Below are 25,012 nucleotides of genomic sequence, written 5' to 3'. Positions count from 1 at the left end.
AGATAAACACAGGAGCATATGAAGGTGCTTGCCACCTCCTTGCTTCTCCAGTGATCACCTGAGACCTCTGAAAATACAATGCTCAGACACACAGGAACATATGGACAAAATGATGTGGAGAACTGCTGTAAAGAGGGATAACTGAGTGATATCACCTGCCTCCCACACATACACTTCTTGCTCTGAGGAATATTTTTGTGTTAGTGGAAACTCTGCTATAATATCGAAGAGGAACAATGTTCCCCTCTTCTCCCCCCCTTCCCAGAAGCCCCATGAACCCATTGTATTCATAGGGCTCCTGTGATAGTGAGCACAAGAACTTTGCAAAGGGTTGCCAGGTTGCCCCCGGGTATTGGTGGAGGGGAAGGATTCCAGATTCAGGTTGAGAAGCTCCTGGAAGTTTGGGGATGGAGCCTGGGGAGGATAGGGACTTCAGTGGGGAACAATACCATAGAGAATACTCTCTGAATTATCAGTATTGTCCAAGGGAACTGACCTCTGTAGTCTGAAGATGAGTTTTAATTCCTTGGGATCCCCAGGTTGCACCTGGAGGTCAAAAGACCTCCCAAATTTTGGAGGTCAGAGAATTGGGAGAATTGGAAGTTTGTAGGGTCATTGTCAACTGGCCCTCACTGAGTCATAAAACATCTTGAAAAAATACACATAAAATGACTTTGAAAAACACCACTGGGGTCTCCCAATTTCCAGTTCTCTGCCTGGCCATACCACAAGCCAGTGGTGTTTGGAAATCTAGTGCAGACCCTGATGTTTCTACAGCAGGACCCCAAAATTAGCAAACAAAATTAATGTATCAACCTTTTTGAGGGTGGGGAGTGGGGAGGACTGTTTGCTTTGGCCCTTCCAATTTCAATTCCGGAAAAAAGACACCTAATTGAGAATGCAGGAAATTGCTGCCTGGAAATGATGTCAGTGCACTTAATCCGATGATCTCCTCTGCTCAGTGAGGAGCATTCTTGAAGAAAGGCCCTTCACTTATGACCAAAATCTGAATTACATTTGACATGTGTTGGGATACAGGTTTCTGACCTGGCTTCTAGTCAAATGTTAGAGCAGACCCAATCTTTAAAAAATCTTGGTCATCCAGCACAGCTCCAAAGGCTGTAAGGGGGAAGGAAGGGCTTCAGCCTTCCCTTCCCAGTAATTTTTGCCAGTGAAATGGCTGTGGGGGAAGGGCCTGTTTGCCGTTTCCTCTGGCTCCATTTCTAGGGCATATCTAGCTGGAGAAAGGTGCAAACAGCCCCCCCCCCCCCGTGCAGCCATTTCCACTGGTGAAAACAGCACAGGAGGGATGCCTAAAGCTTCTCCTCCCTCCCTCACACCCTTTAAAGCTGCACTGGACAACAAATATATTCTTAAAGCTTAGTCCTCACACTGTCATTTGAGTAGGAGTTGAGTCAGGCACTTGTGCTCAACAAATGTCAAACATAACACTTATTTTGGCCCTTAGTGAAAGGGAATCAGTGGATGCAACCCTTTATATATGCAGCTTCTTCTTTTATCCTCTTCAACATAGCAAAATAAAAGAAGCAAAGAAAAGCCTGAATAACCACAAATGAGCCACTGAAATTTAGTGATTATAAAACTTCTCTCCAGAGATCTGTTCAAGACAGCTTACTACTAAAACAATACAACACTATTAAAACACAGCCATTAAAAACAAAGGCAGTAAAAGCCACTAAAACAATTAAAAACCATAAAAATCAATCTTGATGCCATTAAAACAAACCACGTCAAATTAATATCGCAAAATACTGAGTTACAAGTTCTTACCAAGACTCACTTGCTGCATCTTCCTAGAAAGGTAGGAGGAGGGGGCTGGGGGAATGACACACACACGGGAAGATACTGACCAATAGTTGAGAAGTCAGACAACATCAGCATCATGCCTACTGCAGATAACCTTGGATCTACACATAGAAAGCAGACAGATTGGAGGCCTTTTCTACTTATTGCAACACTCCAGCTTCATAAAGGAGGTGAGAAACTGCTGGTTTTATCTTTAGAAGGCCATTAGCACCTAATGCTACTTAACTCTATTGCTGTGTATTAGTAGTTATTTTAAGCAAGAAAAAGTAGAAATGGGCATTAACATTTCAGTTGAAAATGTTTTAAACAGACATACCAGGTTGTAAAAGAGCTACTTAATCAGCAAATCAGTCTTATTGCAAGCTGTGATCACTGAAATCATTGCCAAATTATACATGAATGCTAGAGCTCTGCAATTGGTACCCCCGTGTAATTTGTCCCTTAAAAATAGCCTTGGAGGCAGGATCTAGATTGGGACCACAGCATTGGAGAAGTGGGTTAACTCTCTCCCCTGGATCTGTTTCTCTGATAAAAATGGCCATTTCTGACTGCTTTAATTCCAAGTAGGAAAAAAAGACAGGTACCTATACTTTAAATGTTCAGTTAGAGAGACATTGTTAGGGGAAATTTTTAGCCTCTCCTTCCCCAGTGCCATGGTCCAGATCCATATTATTCTGACACAGCAGGGAATTCCAGTGTAGGGTTGCTGACCTCCAGATGGGTGCTAGAGGTCTCCTGGAATGACAGCTGATCTCCAGGCTACACAGATCAGTACCCCAGGAGAAAATGGCAAGTTTGGAGGGCAGAGTCTATGGCATTACATCCCTCCCCTCTCCAAACTCTGCCCTTCCAGGCTGAGCCAGGAATTTCCCAACCTGGAGCTGGAAACCCTACCAAGATTATGCATAGTCTATACTAAATAAATAAATACATAACTATTCGTAGGTGTCTGGCCGCTGATGTGGTGCCCCCCTCCCTGTCTGGCCCTCGTCTGACCTTGATACATGGGTCATTTGTCATCCAACGAGACCGCCATGCCTCCCTCCAGGGGGGGGGTCGGGGGAGGGAATTTTAATATTAGGATGTTGGACGCCACTTATATTTTCATTCCTTTGCTAAATATTGTTTAACTGTTGCTGCTTTTAATGTTTTAAACTTCTATTGTTGCTTTTATCTGTTGTACACCGGCCAGAGCCCTTCGGGGATGGGGTGGTATAAAAGCCGCAGAAATAAATAAAATAAATAAATAAATTTAACACAGGGCCTCTGTCATATTGAGGAAGACCAGGCTTCAGTATCTCTAGACATTTTTCTTGGAAGATAAGTCTACCACCCATTTTATGACAATTAATTGGAATTTCCATGGTCAGAGGCAGTATGTGTCTGAGGCAAGGACTGTTGTCCTTGTGTCATGATTGTGGCTTTTGTAAAGGCTGAACACTGATGGAAACAGGATGAAGGTCTAAGGTGGTCTGATCCAGGAGGTTTATTGTGTTTTTATTTTATTCAATAACAGATCAGATGTGTCTGTAAAGCAGCCTCACATCGACAGCAACAAGGAGACTGAATCTGAGTCTGACTCATATAGGGATATGAACAATTAATTTTGGTCTGATATTTGGGATTTCTTTTCTTCTTTCTTTCTTAAGACAAATGGAACCATCTGCTTTTGTGGGAACAGACCATGACTAGTCCAAGTAGCAGGATAAATGCCAGTGGTGCCCATAGAACAAGGGGCTTCAAGTACATCTAGGAGATGACTAACATGCACAATGGTTTAATTAAAGCATTTCATAGGCAAATAACTAGTAAAAACTCTTGCCTATGAAAACTCTTTGCTTAAACACAAACATAAAATCCATATGAATTGAATAGTGTAAAGGAAATATCATGTCCCCATCCAAAAAGAAGGCAGACTGTTAAAACACGGAAGCAATAAAGTGCGGTTTTACTCAGCAAACCAGCATCCACTTTCATTCACAAAACCAAGCCTCAGGACTTTACTGTCAACCCCAACAGATGGGTACAGTGAATCAGAGATGACCCTTGGGACTTGATTTTCCATGCAAACAGCCTGTAACATGCAAAGTATAAGGAAAGGCTGCTAAGCATGTGCAGCGGGAATGCCCTGGACTACTAAGCAGAACTAGTCCCCTCACAATTAAGACTAGATTAGAAAGGAAGGCTTTTAGGGCAAAGCATATCACTGGTGACGCTTTTGAGTCAGAAAATCAGAACTGATCAGGAATAGCAAAATTGCCAGCACAGCAATATGACATCCAAATACATTAAATATATTTAAAGGGGCAGAAAGTCTATTGAAAATTTTGTGCTCTGTACATACTATGAAAGGAGACAAAGGTCCTTTCCAGACAACAAACAAGAAAGGAATTTTAGTTGTGTGATGCACACAATCATTTTAACTTTAAAATTAAACCGAGTAGATATATGCTCCAGTAATGGATTGAACTCCGGGGAAGAAAAAGCAAATGAAGATTCATAAACTAGCCAAGCTGTTTGGTGGGAGGATAGGAATACTCTTGCTGATGTTTGTCAGGACCTCTCTCTTGGTTGTACATTTTAAATGGTTAGGTGAGCAGGCTCTGTCCTGGATGACCTGGGCTAGCCTGATCTCTTTAGATCTCAGAAGTTAAGTGGGGTCAGCCTTGGTTAGTACTTGGATGGAAAACCATCAAGAAATACCAAGATCTTTATGAAGAGGAAGGCAATAGCAACCGCTTCTTGTTAGTCTTCTGCCTTGAAAACCATACTGGGTTGCCATAAATTAGCTGCATACAGTAGGGAGAGTTCAGCCTTTAAATCAGTCAATAAATAAACAAATAACAGTAAGCTTTAAGAGATCTCAAAATGGCATGGGCATGTAGAGCACATGGCAAGATTTATCAGTGGGATTATGGGCTTGACTGCCATTGAGAGTACACATATATAGTACACATGGTACTTTCAATTACAATGGATATTTTAGCACTAGGAAAAAATGAATTGTTCTAGCAATAGAACATTGCAAAAAAGGGGGGGGACTAGGAAAAAGGCATCTGGACTGTGTCTGTTCTAAATGTGATATTTGTTGCACAATAAAGCAGTAATATGAGGAATTCCAATACAAAGGAGTAAATTCACTTATCTTAGGCTAGACACATCTCAGTGACTGAACAAAAAAGAGAGTCATACAGTGAAATCCTAAGAATACTTTCCTGGGAGTAGGGCCCACTGAGCAGACCTGAGCAGGATTCGGAATACGCCTGCTCAGGCGTACCAAACCAAAAGCTCCTCTTTGAGCAAGTGAATTAGATCTGAGCCCAGTAACATCTTAAAGACTTTATAACATCAGGATATAAACTTTCGAGAGTCAAAGCTCAGTATGGATAAGGAGGAAAGAGCACCCAATTACCCAAAGGAGTTATCAAGGACCTTTGGGTGCTGCTCTACATCTTCACAGGCTTTGGAAGAACAGGTTGTGTGAAAAACCCCGCCCCAAATGTACATATAGAGAATATGTGTCTAGCCTGCTGGAGCCCAATCGACATGTTCAGAGATTCATGGTCTTCTGTTGGCGATTTGGGGACTTACAGCTTCTGTGAGGGAAAACACCCTGAAAAATATGGGTGTCTTTACAAAGAATCTGTGTCTGTCCCTTGGGGTTCCAGCTCAGTGCTGAAAATGTTTATAGCAAAATAGCAATATCTATTTATAGCAAAATAACAATATACCCATCAACATAGCCACAAGCTTGGGCAATCAGCTCCTCCTGCTACTGCAGGGTTCTGCTGTCTCCTGAATAGAATCAACTCCTTTCATGTAGACATAGCACACTGTTTTTCCTTGACAAAAGGGGAGAAGGGAGAGATCATGGTTGCTGCAGGAGAACACACATGACATTTTGTGACATCAGGCAGTTAAAATGTATACTTGGTACATACAGTGCTCTCAGCAACATCCCCAGAACTACTCTGAATTTACATCAGACAGAACTGCAAGCACAAAATGTCCCAGCTCTTGGAAATGTTAGCAAGATAAAATTGCTATCAGAACCTTAACCATTGCCTTTCTTGACAGCTGTTGCTGCTAAACTAATAATCCCAACATTCTGTTAAAGTTTGGCTCAGTCAGTGCCTGCTCATAACAAACTGGGGGATGGGGAACCCCCTCTTGCTACGATTTATGATTATCGCAGGTCATTGACCTTACAAATCACAACAAAATTAATTTGGTGTGGCATGCCACTCCTGTCTTTTCACTAGGTCCTGTGGAATTTGAGCACCTGACAATACTTAAGCTCTGCAAAGCAAGGGCTTTTGCCAGCACAAACAATTTAGGCATGTGTGGACAGAAACAGTCATTCTGGTTTTGGGGAGTCGAAGGAGCGGAGTGCAGGGCGTCTCCTTTCTCCCGCCATGCAAAAGTTCAGGGGTGTTTGAGGTGATCGTTGAGGGATTACATTGCCTTTCTGTGCAAGTAACAACAAAGCTGCTGCTTCGTACTCTTTGCTGCAACATTAAAGAGATAGGAGGGCGAAGGAAGAGGACAGTGATATCATCAAGTACATCCTGCTCCGGTCTGTCAACAGAACACAACCTATAAGCCTTGAGTGAACTGATATTCACTGCATAACAGTCTGAAAAACGACAGGAGGACAAGATAAATAATGGTTTGATCAAAACGTGTAGCTGATTGCTTGTGCTTTATAGTGCTTAATTTTTTTTTCCAAAGCAACACTGTTAAAATCGCAAACACATACCGTGGTGTCCACAGCGGTGACTCTCTTAACAGGAATGTGTTTTGGAGTGGGTTCTTTGGCAGAGACCACTACGCACCCCTCTGGGCCCAAGGTTACAATGGCAGTCTCACAGCCTTTCTCTAACAGCACAAGGCCCACCCGACCAGCGTCTTGGGCACTACTGACAGTGACTCCTGTTAGAATTTCGGCCTGGGGGGAAAAAATCAAAGTCATTTTAAAAAATAAATAAGCAGCACATTTTACAGTTTAAAAACAACTGCTATGTTGTAAAAGAATATGCGCTGTCTCTGCTTTGTAGCAAATATGTGACCTTTTCTATCAAGTAAGGTGCATTTTGGCTTTGGCTTTTCACTGCCAGATATCACTGTGGGTCTGTAAGGGCCAAAGAACTAGATGACACATTTTTATTTATTTGTAAAAACGTATTATTATTGTTTTGACAGATGAGTAATTGTACTGACTTTTTGTGCTCTGAGCCTTGAAGTTAAGAGAACTAACATGTGATTATTATAAATATCTATACAAACACTACATCCATGGATGATTCACACATTACTCAGGCAAACCCTGGATTGCCACCCAGGACCTTCTTGGCAGGAAGATGATGGCAATCGCTGCTCCCCAATTGGGTTTGTCATGTTCAAACTATACATTTTTAAATGTACATATAACTATTACATTTCTCATACCTAACAGATCTTGCATCCTGAGCCCCTTTGTTCAACAAGCACATTCAAACATTCCCAAAGGAAGATGTAGTGAGGAATGACACTGACTTCCCAAAAGGGTGAAGCACTTTGCAATGAACAAGAGGACTGAATATACAAATATAAATTTGATGCATTTAAATACTTGTCATCTTTACTTTAACTGAGTGTAAGGGGAGGTTTTGTCTACTCTACACCAACCTTGAGTGGCAACCATTCCAGGAGATGATGAGGAAGCAGATCTGTGATTCAAGACTGTCAGTAGTCAGATTGGTAACAGCTGCCTGACTGTGTTCTTTTGTGGTCCTGCTGAGTCAGCTAGTATACCTAATTTGTATGTTAAGTGTCACATGGTATGTAACTGGTGTAAGCATTGGTTCTTGAACTGTACATATATGGTAAGGTTCAGTGTATTATTGTCCTTGCTGAGAGCAGGTCTCAAGCCGGAGGCTCTGCCAGTTTACAAAAGGATACTATGTATATATGCAACTGCTCTATTACAACTTTTCTTTGGCTGAATTCCTTGTTTCCAGTCGTTTATCCTGTGCTCTACACATGCTCAGAGGTGCTACCACTGTGAACTCTGTCAAAGATTGGTTGACAAATGCTAGAGGCAGTGTGGTGAAGTGGCTCAAGCAATAGGTTTGGATGTGAGAAACCCTAATTCCAGTGCCTAATTCTGCTATGAAAAATTCAGACAATCTTCGATCAGGTCACTATTCCTATTTTCTACCCTAACTTGCAGGGACCAGTCACAATTCTAAAATAAATATCCAGTAAATTTCCATTCCAGCCTTCCTCCAAAGCGCTCAGAGGAACATACATGATGGTTCTTGCCTCCTCTATTTTATCCTTACAAAATAATCCTTTAAGGTAGGTTAGGCTGAGTGAGAACAACTGGCCCAGGGATACCCTGGGTTGACACAAGCAAGGATTAGAACCTGGATCTCCCCAAGCCTTGCTGAAGGAAAAACGGGATGCAAAATATACATAAAAGAACAAAAACGCAGCCCAGTCCACATGGTTTTAGGAATGACTGAATTTTTAAAAGCATCACATATGCAAAACCCTTAATAGCTATTCATCCAGACCTCCTCCTTTGCCATAATATAATGGTGGAGGCATATTTATGAGAATATTGGTACTGTTCAAAGTTCCTGCAGCACCTGCCTTTTGCAAAGAGGTGTCTCCAGCTGTCTGAGCAGATATGATACAGCTGAGTCACAGAAGGAATAGATTGGGGGGGGGGGGGATGGGATCTCAGGAAACAAGCTGGGAGCCATTTCTGAACACAGTGGTAGCAGAAACTGGCAGATGAATGTGCCAGAAGTCAAAATATACTACCAAGCATCATTTGTGATATTAAATATAAAAGTGCTGGGCTGCACTGGAAAGTTTTGTCCGCCAATAACATTCTTTTAAAAACCCTAGGCTACAATTGGAGGAAATTACTAATGGTTGTTCTAAAAACAGAAGTAAAATACAACAGAAGGCCCTGATTTTATTGGTTTTTTTAAAAAAAGAACTCTTCACAACATCAAGGAAAAGGGATCCCTTTAAAAAACAACCCCACCCACCCAGAAGCTAGAAGTGACCAAACTGTAATGATTTACTCTGTTACTCTTCAAGTTTGTATACAATATCACAGTTAATGCAATGCTGTCATTGAAAAACCAAGTGCTTAAACAGAAAGAGTCAGAGATTAGTTTCATAGCTTAACAACGTGCAAACTCGCTACAGCAGACATTCCAGCTTCTGGTTGGCAGCGGCACCAACTCTTGTGAGTAAATATTTGAACTGCTGCACCTTTAGAAAACTTTGCTAAATACAACTCCGCAGTTTTAGTGGAAACACAAAACTGGAAGTACTTCGTCCTCCACTGCACCCCAGTTCCCTCACAGCTGACAATTGTTGGGATTTTTCTGTTGGGATTTTTCACAAACCCCTAAGGTGCAGTTACCTGAGAATAGAATTGTAGCACTTGCTCCTCCACACACCACCTTTTTAGGGACCAGGGAGCATTATGTGATTGTCAGTGCCATGCTACACATAGTTATGACCTTCGAATTCCATTGCAATCAATAGGTTCAGTGGCGTGTAACTTTGGCTAGGTGGCACTTTAAGTATTGTCAGTGTGATATCTAACTGTGCAAGATTGTGATTGCTCCCAGAGAAATGCAGGAGTATCCTCAGAGACATCAACCATCACAGTATTCTGTATAAATGTATAAACTGGGCTTTCAGGCAGTGGCTGCACAGGTCTCACTCATTCATACCCCTAACACTACTCTCTGTAGAAAGAGTTTGGATTTATATCCTGCTTTTCTCAACTGCAAGGAATTTCAAAGTGGCTTCCAAACTCCTTCCCTTCCTCTCCCCACAACAGAAACCTTGTGAGGTAGATGGGGCTGAGAGAGTTCTGAGAGAACTGTGACTAGTCCAACATCACCCAGCAGGTTCCATGTGGAGGAGCAAGGGTACAAATCTCGTTCACCAGATCAGAGTCTGCTGCTCTTGTGAAGGAGTGGGGAATCAAACCCAGTTATCCAGATTAGAGTCCACCACTCTTAACCATCGAACCATGCTGGCTCTCAACCACTAACTACACCACACTGGCTTCCAAGATCACTCTAAGCTGCACAGAGGCGTATGGGGGGGGGGGGGGATGGAGCCTGGAGACAAACCTTATCTGGGCACGCCCTCCCCCCTGTGCCTGGGAGCATGATCAGTTGCTTCCCCCGCCCCCTCCAGTTCGCAAGAGAGGAGGCGAGCCCAGCAAAGCAACAAGATATGCCCATGTCCTTTCCCCTCCTTGTCTTGTCCTGTTTGTTGAAACATATAGATTGGAAGCTCCTTAGGGGAAAAAGCATATCTCTTCTGCTTGTAAAACTTTTGAACATTTATGGAATTAGATACATTCTTGAATGGTAGCTATGCTGTTCTGCTCTGGAAATACCAGAAAGAAGTTGTATGGCACACTAAATATTAACAAATGATGATTATTTATATAAGGAAGTGGTTTTTAACTTTTAGTCCAATATCACCCACACACACAACATTGTCACTGAAATGTCCCCCCACCCTCCACAAGCCACAAATGAAAAATTAGGACATTAAAATATCAGTCCACAGAAAGTTACTTTGTATGGATATATTTATGGCATCCTTTCAGTAAGACCCTTGAACCTGCTGGCAATTAGCAACCTTCTCAGTATAAGGTTTGATTGTTGTGTGCCACTTTTCCTAAGACTTGTGGGAGAAATCTAACATTTCATCCTCAGAGCACAGTGACCAGTTTAAAACAGCTATTCTCTAGTGACTGTCAGAAGCCACTGCTAGACAGAAAAGGCTGTCTAAAATCCCAAATTGCCCAACCCAGTTTGTAAATTGTCCCCATTAAGAGCCACTGATTTAAGGCAGTTTTTAAACCTGCCTTTTGTATAAACATGATTTGTTAATAATATCCTTCCCTCACCATCTAGTTTGAGTTGATTTAGCTTTAGAAGACACACAACCTTAAAGTCTGGCTTCCATAAGCATAACATTTGATATACTTATCTTGCAGAGTTTTTTTTCCATTTGGGAGAATAGAGAACCAGAACATTCCTGGGCAAACCTCAGGGATTAGGCTATGCTACATCTGGTGCCCAGTGAATTAACCAGCCAGTTCCAACAGGCTTGATCTTTCTGGGAAAGGGAGGGGGGGGGAGCCCAAACTACAAGCTAAGCAAAAAACCAGGAACTGATAACCTTGCAAGATGTGCGTGTGCAGTATTTTATTGCTGAAGCACATACAAAGAATTAAGGGCTGCACAAATAAAAGTTATTACTGAGGCAAGCAGGATTTCAAAAGAAGAAAGAACCCACAACTTGAGAAATGTCTTTACGGTAGATGGTCCACTGATACCCAAACCCTATTTGTACTTCCTTCTAGCACAACAAAATCTGTCAGTAATAAGATATTTTAGAATACCGCTGTGCGTGGTTGCTAAAGTATCCACAGTGTTTGGTGGATGTAGGCTATAAAGCATGTGTTTCTAGCCAATAAATGTTCAGGGGACGGGGCCCACATGGCAGAACTTGCAGCTACATTCGATTCTTCCAAGTCTTTGGAATGTCACTGAATGGTTTTATGCCTCTGCGGCTGAGAAGATAAATAACTGAGACTTCCTGACTAATCCCATAACTGTTATCAACCAATCACAAACTCACAATTATGTGTAGTCGTATGAATTTTTAAGGCACCTGGCAGAAACTTCACAGCTTGTGCCGACAATGGAGCATAAATTTCCACTTCCCTTTAAAATAGACAGCAAGTCAGCACAAAAAAGTCACAGAGATGCTAATTTTGATGGACTCAGAATTTTTCTTTTCCTTTTATAGATAGCTTATAGAAGAGGATTGCAGCTAATTTTTTAGCCAATCTTCATGAAATTACTACAGAGAAGTAAATCTTTATGCCTTGTCCGCAGTCCATTTTAATCCTGAATTAAGAATCTAGGAACATTTAAAGGCTTTGCCTACACTGCTATCCCTCTGTTTTGGCTGATATGGCTAGCATGACCATGTATCTTGTGGGAGTTCCTTGTGGCAAAATGCTTCTACTAGTGTTTCAGCGCAACATAATTGCACTTGTTGGCGCAGTACAGTGTCGAATTGCCTGAAAAAAGAGTCTCTAAATTTTTCTAGCAGAACAATCCTAAACAGGTCTGTTTACTATCTTACTCTGTGGCGCTCTCCCTCCCCCTCCTGCGGCTGGGGCTGACAAGCCATCCCACCGTCCCTTTCCGAGGTGTTGGTCTCCTCGTCTGCAGCCCCGGTCTTTGGGGCTCCTAAAGAAGTCAGCTGCCGGAACCACAGGGTGCCCCCTGAGAGGGGAGGGGAAGGTGCCCTCCCCACCGGCTGGGCACTCCCTACGTGTGCCTGGGGTTGGTAGCCCCTCCCACAGGGGGATTGCCGCCCCTTATCGAGTCCGTCTCTCTTCCCTGGTCCTTCCCCGCTCTCTCTCTCTCTCTCTTCTCCTCTTCGCCTCTCCAGTCTCTCTCCCTTCTCTCTCTTCCTCCTTGCTTTCTCTCTCTCCTCTTTCTTCCACCTCGCTCTCTCTCTCTCCTCTTTCTACCACCTCTCCGCATTTACTCCCTTCCGCCTCTTCAACCAGCAACCCCCTCGCTAGCCTCCGTGTCTCCTCTCCCACCGCTCCTTCCCTGGCCGATCCCAGCCTCCGCAGTTCCCTCCCGCGCCCTGCTGCGGCCAGCCTCGCTCTTCCGCCCTGCCTTCCCTTTTCAAGCCTCGGCCGGGCTCTGGGGGCGTGCCTCGCCTCACTCTCGCCCCGATCGGGCTCGGCCGATGGCAGCTGCGGCTCCAACCGCAGCTGCAGCTCGTCACGGCCGTCTCCCAGCCACGCTGGGTCCTCGCCGACGGTTCTTCGGCGGGCCCAGCCCTCGCCGGCTCCCACTGCCACTCCGCTGCTGGCCCCGCCCCCTGGCCAGCCGAGTCCGGGGCGAGCCGCCACGGCGACCTCCGGACAACTCAATTAGTCTTGCTCTCAGGAAAGTATTCTTAAGACTGCAGACTAATTCAGAAGAGTGGATACATACTCTCTCATGCATAATATGTTTCATAGAAACCAACTAGGTTTGCTTTATATATGACTGTAGAAGCTATGTGTGTTTCGTTGAACATCTGCAGGGAGTATGCACATGTAATAGTAGGGGTCTCTCAGAGAAATTCAGAACCCTGCAAAAAAGTTCATCTGAATGCATGTTATCATGGTCCTAGGCCTGAAGCTGTTAAGACGGCAGACCCTGGAGTGCATATAAGACTCAGCATAAGAAAGAACGATACTGAAGCAGGACTATAGTGGGGCTGCTTTTGGGAACACGGGAGAAGCCCAAGCTCATACTGTCAGCTCCTTAAGATATCATCAAGATCTTGAGAGAAAGAACTGAATCAGCCCCTCTCTCACTTCCAGAGGTGTATCGGGGGAAATGGCACCCAGAGACAAATTGTCTCTGCACCTGGGGGTGGGGCTCCATACCCGCCCCTGAGCCTCACCCCACTCCCCCAGACTCTCAAAGCCCAGCGGGCGGTAGCCTGGCTTCTGCCCTCCCCTTTGGGGAGAGCAGAAGAGACTGCTGTCCTCTGAGCGGTGCTTTTATAAATACTGAGGCAGGGGACAGGGCTCAAGGGGGGGGGGGCGTGGCCCCATTCTGCCCCCGGGACATGGTGTGGCGTAGTCTGATCTTGTCAGATCTCAGAAGCTAAGGGTTTGTGCTTGGAAGCGAGACCTCCAAGGAAGACTCTGCAATGGCAAACCTCCTCTGCTTCTCACTTGCCTTAAAAGCGCCTTACTGGGGTTACCAGAGGTCGGCCATGACTTGATAGCCCTACGCAGAAACACACACACACATTTGGCAGGATAGTACTCAGGGTTCTTCTGGCTGGTGGTGATTAAAAATGCAGCTCTTGGACAGCTGCAGAGTGGGTACCAGGATTTTCCTCTCTGTGTTTTAATTATGTAGTTAGTTGGTTCCTGGGGGTCTACTGACACCTTTCCCTGTCTCCCAGCTAACTTCCAGGCTCTAGCAATAGGAAGGGGAAGGAAGAAAAAATCCATTCTCTGAATTCTTCTTGATGTCTTTGGGAATCAAACTATCATTTCTTTCTTCTTTATTTTTTTTGCCTAAAAACCGCTTGACATTTTGTAAATAAAATAAATAGTACAAATTGTCTCTGTTCCTGTTTTTGTAATTCAAAATGGCCAGTGAGGTGGGGATGTGAATTTATCTGGAAGTCATCAGTTCTGTTTCAAATGCCTTTCAGACCATTCCAAGTACAATCAGATCTCTGTACGCCTGTGGCACAAAAATGTCTTGCAGTTTGTAATGTAGGTGCAATGTAATGTAATGTAGGTGCAATTTTTGAGGTTATCTCAACATTCCACATATACAACTTAAAGCCAGCCCAATGGCATCCATATTTACCTCACTTTCATTGCAACAGATGATGTTGGAATAGGCATAAAATTGCGGATCTAGGTCAGCAAGAGCAGGAGCAGGGTTAAATAATGTCTTCACTGAAAAAGAATGGAAAATATTGTCTAAATCAATGGCAGATCACATTCAAATATGAATAATTGGACAGTGTCCAGCAAATGGTCTGTGTTGTTATGGCTAAAGTATTTTCTGTTCCACATTTTTTCCCAGATATACAAATTACTTGCAGAGACACAAAACTCTAGCACAAAAATCCTATTTGCTGTTGTTATAAAACAGAAGGCAACTCGGGACTTCTTTGTGAAGATTTAGTTAATGATTTCACTAGAATATTAAAGTTCAAGGATGATAATTATGCCTCTGTCACTGAGAAAAAAGGAAATAATTAATAACATTAAGGCTTTATTGAATTCAGAAAAAAACAAAGTTTAATTAGCATTTATTTATTAAGCATTTCCTGAAGATATTCCTCTAAGAATCACAAGGCAGTCTGCCATTGTTGACAAACTAAGAGATACATGGACAGTCATTTAGCTAACAGAGTTCTCTCAAACAGCTAAGCCCAGAGATCAACTAGTCATTGATAGTGTGTGACATACAAATGCCGATAGTGTGTGACATACAAATGCCTTTCATATGAAGTAAAATATCATTCAGGGTAGAAATTTAAAAGTCAGATCTTGATTTTGGTCACCTTGTGACCCAACAAAACAGTGTTGCACTTACCTGTAACTGCTGTTCTTCAAGTGATTCAAGGGATAGACTGCCAAGCTTCCAGAAGGTTTTTGTTTCTGAGGAGGGTTCCCCTGCTCGCCCCCCCCCCCACCTGTTTCAAGTCAAGGCTTTTCCACCTAAATGGTCACATGACACAGTTGGGGAGCACTCCTCACCCTCAGTTCTCCATTCATTGCCATGGAACTTGCATGCCAGGCCAAACCTGCCCACGGTGGGGAAAGGAGGGAGGGATGCCTGCCTGCACAGAAGATACTTGAGGAACAACAGCTACAGGAACGTGCTACACTGTTTTCATTGTTCTGTCTACAGCGCAATCCCTCATGGGAGATTAGCAGGCTGATTTACCCTGGTGGTGAGTGTGGGCAAGTCAACAAAATAATAGTTGAAAGAATGCTTTTCCCATAGCTGCGCTGCTCCTGGAATGCACATCTGTGGAGTAATGTCTCAGGATCATAGATGGTGTCAACCGGGTAGTCGCCTTACAGATGTCCTGAATGCCAACCCTGTCTAGGAACACTGCTGATGAAGTCTGAGCCCTGGTAGCATGCACTTTTATTTGGAGGGGACAAGGCCACCTCCCAGATTTGTAAGACAGTTTAAAAGCCAAAATAACCCATCTACAGATGATTTGGGAGGCTGCTGCCTTACCCTTGTTTGGGCCCTAAAAACAGAGAAACAAGTTCCTGTCTTGTGTAAAAGAGGATGTGTGGTACTACAAGTATAAAAGTAGTGCTCTCCAAACATCGAAGTGTGTAAAGGTGCATGTTCTGCTGTTGCCTGAGGGTTTGGAAAGAAAACAGATAATGTAATTTCTTGTAACATATGAATGTGGATATCATCTTTGGTCAAAACTCCAAGCTAGTGTTTAGGATAACTTTTTCTGGGTAGACTCTAGTGAAGGCCTGTTCAAATCTTAAAGCACTGAACTCATCCATCTTTCTAGCTCACATTCTAGTGACCAAGAATGCTGTTTTGAATGACAAACCATATGTAGCTAGAGGCTTCAATGGTTTATGCAGAATGTGACCTAAACAAAAGACAAACTCCATGAGGGAGTTGGTGGATTCACTATAGAGTATAAGTTATTGAGACCTTTCATAAATCTCTTAGGATGAGGGGCCAAGAAAACCAGATGGAAGCCAACAAGGTACATAGAAGGCAGAAATGACTACCAGACTAACCTTAATTGAAATTGCTGCCAAACCAGATTCTTTCAAAGAAATTAAATAATCAAATACATGTTGTAAAAGGCATGTATGTGCTGATAAGTTATTTGCAGAGGACCAAATCATGAAACATGACTGCTTGGCTGAATAAGATTTCTGTTTGCTGTTTTTCGTTATTTGTTAATTCTGGTGAAACTTTTTTCGTGTGTTTTCCTTGTGTTCCTTTTCTACTTTCCCTCCTTCCCAGGCTGTTTCCCCTTATAGTTTGAATTTTATTAAAGGTGCCAGGGAGATTTAAAGTAGAATTTAGCGACAGTTGTAATCATTACTAATTTATATGCATTGTTTTAATTGTGATGTGACCATCTCTGAGCCCACTGTAGTTGGGAAAGGGTTGGCTATACATTTAATAAATGAAATTAATGTATGGAGGGTTTGTGAGCTGCCTCTAAAATCTGATGGACCTTCCTGGCATTGAAACTATGGGAGGATTAACCAAGCCATCAACGACAGTATGTTGTGGTGGAGTATGCGACCTATGTATAGGAGGTTGCTTTGCTGCGGTACATGGAATTTGTACCTTGCTAGTTGCCATAGAGTGGGAAACCAGAATCTCTTGGCCACTAAGGGGCTATGAGAATACATGCGTTCCCATCTGCTTTGAGTTACACTAAAACTCTGTGAAGAAGGGAGAAGGGAAAACATAAAACAGGCATCCCAACAATTGAAATTAGAATGCATCCCTCAGTGAGTCTTTGTCCACTGCAGCCGTGGAACAGAACTGGGCACACTTTACATTGTTCCTTGTAGCAATGAGGTCTATTTGGGAGAGCCCCCAGTCCTTGAAAATGGGGCACTGATAATGGGAGTTGACAGACCTCTTCTGGCATAAGGTAACATCTCTACTCAATACATCTGCAGTGGCATTGTCCTCTTCTATTATGTGCATGGCAAACAGTGAGATGTTCTGAGGAACAGCTCAGCCCCATAGCTGAGTTACTTCTCTGATCAGAAGGAGGGAGTCAGTACCCCCCACCCCCATTTGTTGACATAATATTTTTCAAAAACAGTTATCTGGCTATCAGCAATTGTCGCCTGGTGATGATGGCTGAAAGAAAATGGGGCACTTACCTATTTTCTCTAGGTAAGTTGTGGGCTCCATTTATTGGAGTTTATATTTTCCCTGCCATAGTGAATTCTCTACTCTACTTCTGTCTTATTGGCATAACGATGCCTTGAGCTTGCAAGACCTCTTTTTTTTAGGATAGCCCGCCCGTCACTTGCTCCTCTCCTTTCCAGCATTCTTGCCTTGAAATAACTCCCATCATGCTTCTGAGTTCATTAAAGTCTGCCTTTCTAACATTTAGCAGACGTGTCTGGCTATGAACTCCCTTGGCTCCTGACAATAATAAGAATGCAAAGAGGAATTTATAGATGACAGATGGATAAGTTTATGTGAAAGTGTAATTATTCACTAACAATTCATAGAAGTCAACCTAATCTATTCTATCATTTAAAAGACTTTTTATTATATGTATATATTATATATATTCACAATCAAAGTATATATAAAGAAAAAATATGTCTGTAATATATGGGAACGTCATTTGGAACTTTAGTGGGCTTCCTTTATTGGAGTTTAAATTTCCCGTCATACACCAACAAAAGAAAATGCAGATCTAGCCCTGTGGCAAAGTGAGATCTGAAGGAAAGGAATGCTCCTCTCCGCCATCATGTCACCATTTCGGCAGGAAAGGCTCAGCTCAGGATGGAAGTTGAGGGAGCATTCCTCAGAAGCAAAAAAACTTCTAGCAACTTGACAGTTTATCTCTACAGCTGGCCTGCACAGTTCTCGTGTGGGACTACACTGAAGATACAATGATGAACCTTCATCTAAAGGGAAATGAGGGTGTAAACAGACATGTTTATATGTCTTTGAGGGTGTAAACAGACATGTGGATAAGGGGGAACCAGTGGACATTGTCTACTTGGATTTCCAAAAGGCTTTTGACAAAGTTCCTCACCAGAGACTGTTGAGAAAACTCAGCAATGAAGGAATAAGAGGGGAAGTCCTCCTATGGATTAAAAACTGGTTGAGGAGCAGGAAACAAAGAGTGGGTGTAAATGGGAAGTTCTCACAATGGAGAGATGTTGGGAGTGGTGTCCCCCAAGGATCTGTTTTGGGACCAGTGCTCTTTAACTTATTCATAAATGACCTGGAAGTAGGGGTGGGTAGTGTGGTGGCCAAGTTTGCAGATGATACCAAATTATGTAGGGTGGTGAGAACCGCAAAGGATTGCGAAGAGCTCCAAGTGGACCTTGATAAATTAGGTGAGTGGGCTCAGAAATGGCAAATGCAGTTCAATGTAGCAAAATGTAAAGTGATGCACATAGGGGCAAAAAATCCAAACTTCACATACACGCTACAGGGGTCAGTGCTATCAGTCACTGACCAGGAAAGGGATTTGGGCGTCTTAGTTGATAGTTCCATGGGAATGTCAACTCAATGCATGGCAGCTGTGAAAAAGGCAAACTCTATCCTGGGGATAATTAGGAAAGGAGTTGATAATAAAACTGCAAGGATTGTCATGCCCTTATATAAAGCAGTGGTGCGACCGCACTTGGGAGTACTGTGTTCAGTTCTGGTTGCCACATCTCAAAAAGGATATCGAAGAGATAGAAAAAGTGCAGAGAAGGGCAATGAGGATGATTGAAGGATTGGAGCACCTTCCTTATGAGGAGAGGCTGCAGCGTTTGGGACTTTTTAGTTTGGAGAGGAGACGTCTGGGGAGATATGATTGAAGTCTATAAAATTATGCATGGGGTAGAAAATGTTGACAGAGAGAAATTTTTCTCTCTTTCTCACAATACTAGAACCAGGGGTCATTCATTGAAAATGCTGGGGGGAAGAATTAGGACTAATAAAAGGAAACACTTCTTCACGCAACATGTGATTGGTGTTTGGAATATGCTGCCACAGGAGGTGGTGATGGCCACTAACCTGGATAGCTTTAAAAGGGGCTTGGACAGATTTATGGAGGAGAAGTCAATCTATGGCTACCAATCTTGATCCTCCTTGATCTCAGATTGCAAATGCCTTAACAGACCAGGTGCTCAGGAGCAGCAGCAGCAGCAGAAGGCCATTGCTTTCACCTCCTGCATGTGAGCTCCCAAAGGCACCTGATGGGCCACTGCGAGTAGCAGAATGCTGGACTAGATGGACTCTGGTCTGATCCAGCAGGCTAGTTCTTACGTTCTTATGTTCTTGTGAAATTTCGTAATATGACACATTCAGCCCCCTGTTTTTGTATTACATATAGTTCTTTCCATCAAAAAAGCATTTCATGCTTCCTGTCTGCATTACTACCTTCGTTGAGCACCCATTAATGTCTCTTCTATATCTATTAACACATCACTAGATGGTGAATCCAAAGTGTCTAGAGATAACAGAACAGCAGTGTAGGACACTGAAGTGCACTGCCTTATTTCTGAACTTAACAGATAGATTTGTGGCTTTAGCTGCAAGGAAAATAGCAAGTGAAGGAGTGACAAACTTGATGAGGGACCTTAAAATGCTAATGTACCAAGGGGAAAGGGAGATATTTGAAATGTTGCCAAGATATGCTGTGTGACAATTCTTGTCCAATATTGTGCAGCAAACAGTAATCCTGTGTTCTTTATATGAAGCTCATAGGACTTTGTATAGTTTATTGAGTTCCACAAATGATCTTCACTTCATTTTTGGTGTCTAAATTAGCAACGTTTTTAAGTCATCTGGTCTGGAACAGCAGCCTATAATACTTTCTTCAGAGTCACATGTGCATGCACAACACAGTTGATAAGATGAACATATACATGCAATAAGTATGTAATTGAAGTTTAGGTTTTTAATTAAGATTTATATTGTAAATTTTTTAAAAGTTTTAAAGTGAATTGTACACTGCTCACAGCCCTTCGGGGGTGGGCGGTCTATCAAATTTAAATAATAAATAAAATAAAATAAATATTTTATTGTACACTGTGGCTTTATTTCTTGATTGGTCCAGAATAAAGCCACTGATTTTTAAATGCTCTTCAAGGCAACTTAGATGCTGAACCTCAGTCAGGTCTCAAATTCTGTCACAGACTACTTCTTCCAGAATTGTACACTGCTCACAGCCCTTCGGGGGTGGGCGGTCTATCAAATTTAAATAATAAATAAAATAAAATAAATAAATAAGGCATAGGATAGAAATCATGGGCTCGGATTTAGAAAAAGAAACCAAAAATTTTCAGTTCACATTTTAAGTTGTCATTATTTTGTCATTATGATGTTTTCCTTAATTTTACAAAGTTATGAAACTTAGTTTTACAAAGTTATGAAATTAGCCCCAAGACCATCCTCTGTAGACTAATCCTAAATCAGTTTCATGACTTGTACTTCTTGCTGTACAGAACTAAAATGTTTCATTGATAAAACCATGGGGATATACAATATATCCTAAAGGCTAACTTTTATTGAGCCATAATAATAGCAGAAAATACTTTCAACATGGAATGTGGAAGAAGACAATTTTATAAGCAATGTATCAGTAAGCTGCCAACCATATCTTGCTGAAGTAAAAAAATAAAGCCACTGATTTCTAAATGCTCTTCAAGGCAACTTAGATGCTGAACCTCAGTCAGGTCTCAAATTCTGTCACAGACTACTTCTTCCAGACAATTGCTTGAGACTCCCTAAATGTAAGTAAGATTACAAAACTACAGAGTCCTTCTGGCAGTGCTGGCGATGGCTTAACTGTTGAAAGAATGAGAGCTGGTAGAGAGCTATGTAGGTCCATTGCAAGTTTGAAAGTACTTGGAAGAAGGATCTTTAGAAATAGGGAATACAGTGGTTTTTTCAGCAGAAGAGATAGGGCATATAAACTAAATTCTGCTGTTCTGGAGGTGATGCTTTGAGGCTATGCCTTCTGGACCAATCAAGATGTGCTAGGAGGGAACTTTTATTCGTCAGTAGTGACCTTCCCAGCATAGATCCAGAATTGGTAACACACACATGCACACCCCACACAAGCTCTTCAAGGTCACTTTGAGGTGTCTTTTCTGAGGAATGGTTCTTCAAGGGAATACATGGAAGGGGAAAAATCCTTAGCAATCTGAACATGACCTATGTGATTGTACAAAGAACAGTGGTTGCAAGAATGTTTCTCTTTAAACACCATTAAGAAGTCACAGCCTGTAACTGTGAAACTCCAACTTTTTTTTTTAGTTTAAACTAGTGAAGCGAGCAAGAAAAATAGCATTCAAGTCAAAGGGCTACAGTCATTTCAATGATGGTGGATTTAATGACCTCCCTTGGCATTGGGTCAATGAAAACAGAGGCCAACACTCCTACACTTGCCATAGAGATCATGTAATGACTAGCAGTAGAACAATGAGACATGAGCAAGCTAGTACTGTCAGTTTGTCACCTATAAAAGCAACATAAGTGAATGGGAACAACAGGGCTTACAACCACAAGCTTCCGTTTCCCCACTTTTCTGTTTCTTCTGATCGTGGCATCTGGGTGTGCATCTGTTAAATAAAAATAGTCTAGTATGCTTCCGAACATAAACTACTGCATTAAACATGAGGGTGCTTCAGACAAAAAAGAAAGGAAGTGCCACTAACACACTCCAGCTGGGATGGTGTTTTAAGTTCTCACAGTGTTAGTGATGTGTTTACGAGGATTTGATTATACAAGACATTTCAACATGTGTTGCCTGTCATCAAGGGCAGAGATGGTCATAGATTTGCTGGTGAGTAGGTCTCACCATGATGACAGATGATACACTCTTCAGGTGGTTCTTATCTTTTGCTGATGCTTTGCTTGTTCAAGTAACGGATTCTACCTTTTGTGTAACATTTACATCCAGGAACAAAATATGTATTAGTCCTTTCTTCTTCCTGTGGTCAACATCTTCAGTTCCCTCCTTATGTCAATTTATGCCCTGAATGCATTTATTTACAAGATCCATTTCAACAGGACATATTTTCAAGCAAATGTGCTTTGATGGCAGCCTCATTTGGAACTGAATGGCTTCAGGTCTGGGTTTGCAACAGAAACAACTTGAGTTGCAGAGGAGGGGCGACTGTGGTTTAAAGCTGGGTAGTCATCCCTGTTAATAGATCTTCCCACAGCCACTGACAGTTCATCACTCCATTCTTACTCATGAGTTGAAATATGGAGATGGTGTTAGGGGAGCAGCTCTTTGATGGTTTTCTGTCTGATCAGACACAAAGAGTTTCCACTGGAGGAACAGAAATAACCAGGTGAGAGTTGTCATATGGAGTGCCACAGGATTCTATTATCTCACCTGTGTTCCTCAAAGTCTATATGAGGCCACTGAATGAGATCATCCATGGTTTTCGGATTCAGCCATCCATATGCAGATGATATCCAGCTCTATATTTTATTATCCAAGCCTTCAGAAGCATCTGTCCCTGCTCTAAACCAGCGCTTTAAAGTCTTGGTCAACAATCTAAACATCAGACAACACAGAGATGGAGTTTAGAACAATCTAAACATCAGACAACACAGAGATGGAGTTGACATTTGAAGAGCAAGTTAAGAGCTTGGGGGCGCTTATGGATAAATCTTTGCTGTTTGAAAATCAGGTTGGGGTAGTGGGCAAAGCAATCTTCTATATCTGCATCTGGCTCACTAACTGTTACCCCAGTTCAGCTCAGCTGATCAGCCAGGGACGTATAGATTTTTTATGGGGAGGTTCGGGGGTGGGGCCACACCCACACCTGCCCCTAGGGCATGGTCACACCTTACCAAGCCCCTCCCACAGCCTAGCACTTATAAAAGCAGCTCTCCAAGACCGGGGATGGCAGACTCCCCCGCCCTGCCTTCCCCTGCCCCCCACCAGCTGGGCTCCCAGCCGGCAGCTGGCAGTTCCTTCTGCCCTCCCCTCTGGGCAGAGGCATAGAGGGAAAATGGAGCCCGGCGCAAAATCTGAGTTTTGCGCCCTCCCCCTGGCAGCCGCTGTGATGCTGGAATCCACCCCCAAACAGCATCACTTTCAATGGTGCTTAAACTAGAGAGCCCAAATTCTCCTTTTAAATCCACCTTAAAGGGAGAATCTGGGGTCCCCAGTTAAACAACATTGAAAGTGATGCTGTTTTGGGGTGGACTATCCCCCACCATGAAACAGCATCACTTTCAATGTGGTGTAGTGGTTAAGAGCAGGTGCATTCTAATCTGGAGGAACAGGGTTTGAGTCCCTGCTCTGCCTCTTGAGCTGTGGTGGCTTATCTGGGGAATTCAGATTAGCCTGTGCACTCCCACACATGCCAGCTGGGTGACCTTGAGCTAGTCACAGCTTTTCAAAGCTCTCTCAGCCCCACCCACCTCACAGGGTGTTTGTTGTGAGGGGGGAAGGTCAAGGAGATTGTAAGCTCCTTTGAGTCTCCTACAGGAGAGAAAGGGGGGATATAAATCCAAACTCTTCTTCTAAACTGAGGGCCTCAGATTCTCCCTTTAAATCCATGCCAAAGGGGGTGGATTTAAAAGGAGAATCTGGGGAAATTTGGGGGGTGCCTGCTGTCAGGGGTGCAATTGTTAAGCTAGAAGCACCAAACTTTCAGGGTATCTTTAGGAGAGTATCCTAATGATACCACCCATGTTTGGTGAAGTTTGGTTCAGGGAGTCCAAAGTTATGGACCTTCAAAGGTGTAGCCCCATCTCCTATTAGCTCCCATTGGAAACAATGGAGGATGGGGGCACCCCCTTTGGGAGTCCATAGCTTTGGACCCCCTGGACCAAACTTCACAAAACCTGGGTGGTATCAGTAAGAGACTCTCTTTATGATACCTGCCAGGTTTGGAGAAGTTTGGTTCAGGGGGTCCAAAGTTATGGACCCTCAAAGGTGTAGCCCCCATCTTCTATTAGCTCCCATTGGAAACAATGGAAGATGGGGGGACCCCCTTTGAGAGTCCATAACTTTGGACCCCCTGAACCAAACCTCACCAAACCTGGGTAGTATCATCAGGAGAGTCCCCCAAACAATCTCTGAAAGTTTGGTACTGCTAGTCTAAACAATGCGCACCCTGCAGGCCAAAAACCAAAAACACTAAAATGTTTTTAAAACCCACAAACTGGGGGCGGAGCTTCGGACATGAATGCGGGAGGTTTGAACCCGAGAACCCCGCCCTTACCTACGTCCTTGTGATTAGCCCACACTCAATCTCAGATCTGTAGGGCAGTCCCCCAGAGAATCACCTTCTGGGAGTGCTTTAACCACTCAAGAGAGGAATGACCTTCCTAAAGCAGGAATGGCTCTCCACAGAGAGAAACAAACAAGCATTCTATTACCCAGAAAATCAAACACCATTACTGTTGAGTAATTCCATTTCTGTTGCAATAGCCCCTGATTCAGAAAAGGGTAGCTTGTTCCTTCCCGTTTGCATAAACATCCCCTTCCCAGACATCTTTCTGAAGCGTCTGTGACAAGGATAAAATGCCCCTGAAATCATGTGCCTACAGGATAGTTCTCCTGCAACTTTGGCCTTAACGTCTTCAGAGCATTTTGATACTCTTTGGTCTAGACTACCTTGTCTTGTTATTATTTCTGGTACATGTCAGTCAACAAAGCAGAAATTTCACTGTAGTAATCACAAAATGTCTGTAATAGCCCATCATCTTACAAAAAGATTGCACTTGTTTCTTGGTGGGGTGAGCCAACTTTCAATTCCCTCCACTCTGAACACCAGCAGCTGTATTTTCTCTGCCACACCCTAAATCCCAAATTTATGACTTCTTGCTGCCCAGTCTGGCACTTATGGCCTTCAGTGTGAATC

General features: G+C 43.0%; 1 protein-coding gene across 3 annotated transcripts in view; it reads right to left on the bottom strand.

Annotated features, from left to right (window-relative positions):
• Positions 1 to 25,012, bottom strand: part of RBKS (ribokinase) — a 77,901-nt gene that overhangs the window by 19,006 nt on the left and 33,883 nt on the right. For 2 of the 3 annotated variants that reach the window (XM_048514189.1, XM_048514099.1), the window contains exons 6-7: positions 14,277 to 14,368; positions 6,587 to 6,775 (exon numbers count right to left, since the gene is read on the bottom strand). In XM_048514189.1, the coding sequence (XP_048370146.1) occupies positions 6,587 to 6,775; positions 14,277 to 14,368 (281 nt within the window). The remainder of the gene's footprint in view (positions 1 to 6,586; positions 6,776 to 14,276; positions 14,369 to 25,012) is intronic. The other variant, XM_048514277.1, reaches the window with a different exon arrangement.

The sequence above is a fragment of the Sphaerodactylus townsendi genome, linkage group LG01, assembly GCF_021028975.2.
Source record: "Sphaerodactylus townsendi isolate TG3544 linkage group LG01, MPM_Stown_v2.3, whole genome shotgun sequence".
NCBI lineage: Eukaryota > Metazoa > Chordata > Lepidosauria > Squamata > Sphaerodactylidae > Sphaerodactylus > Sphaerodactylus townsendi.
The sequence above is the reverse complement of the archived record's forward strand: the minus strand, read 5'-3'. Positions and strand labels throughout refer to the sequence as shown.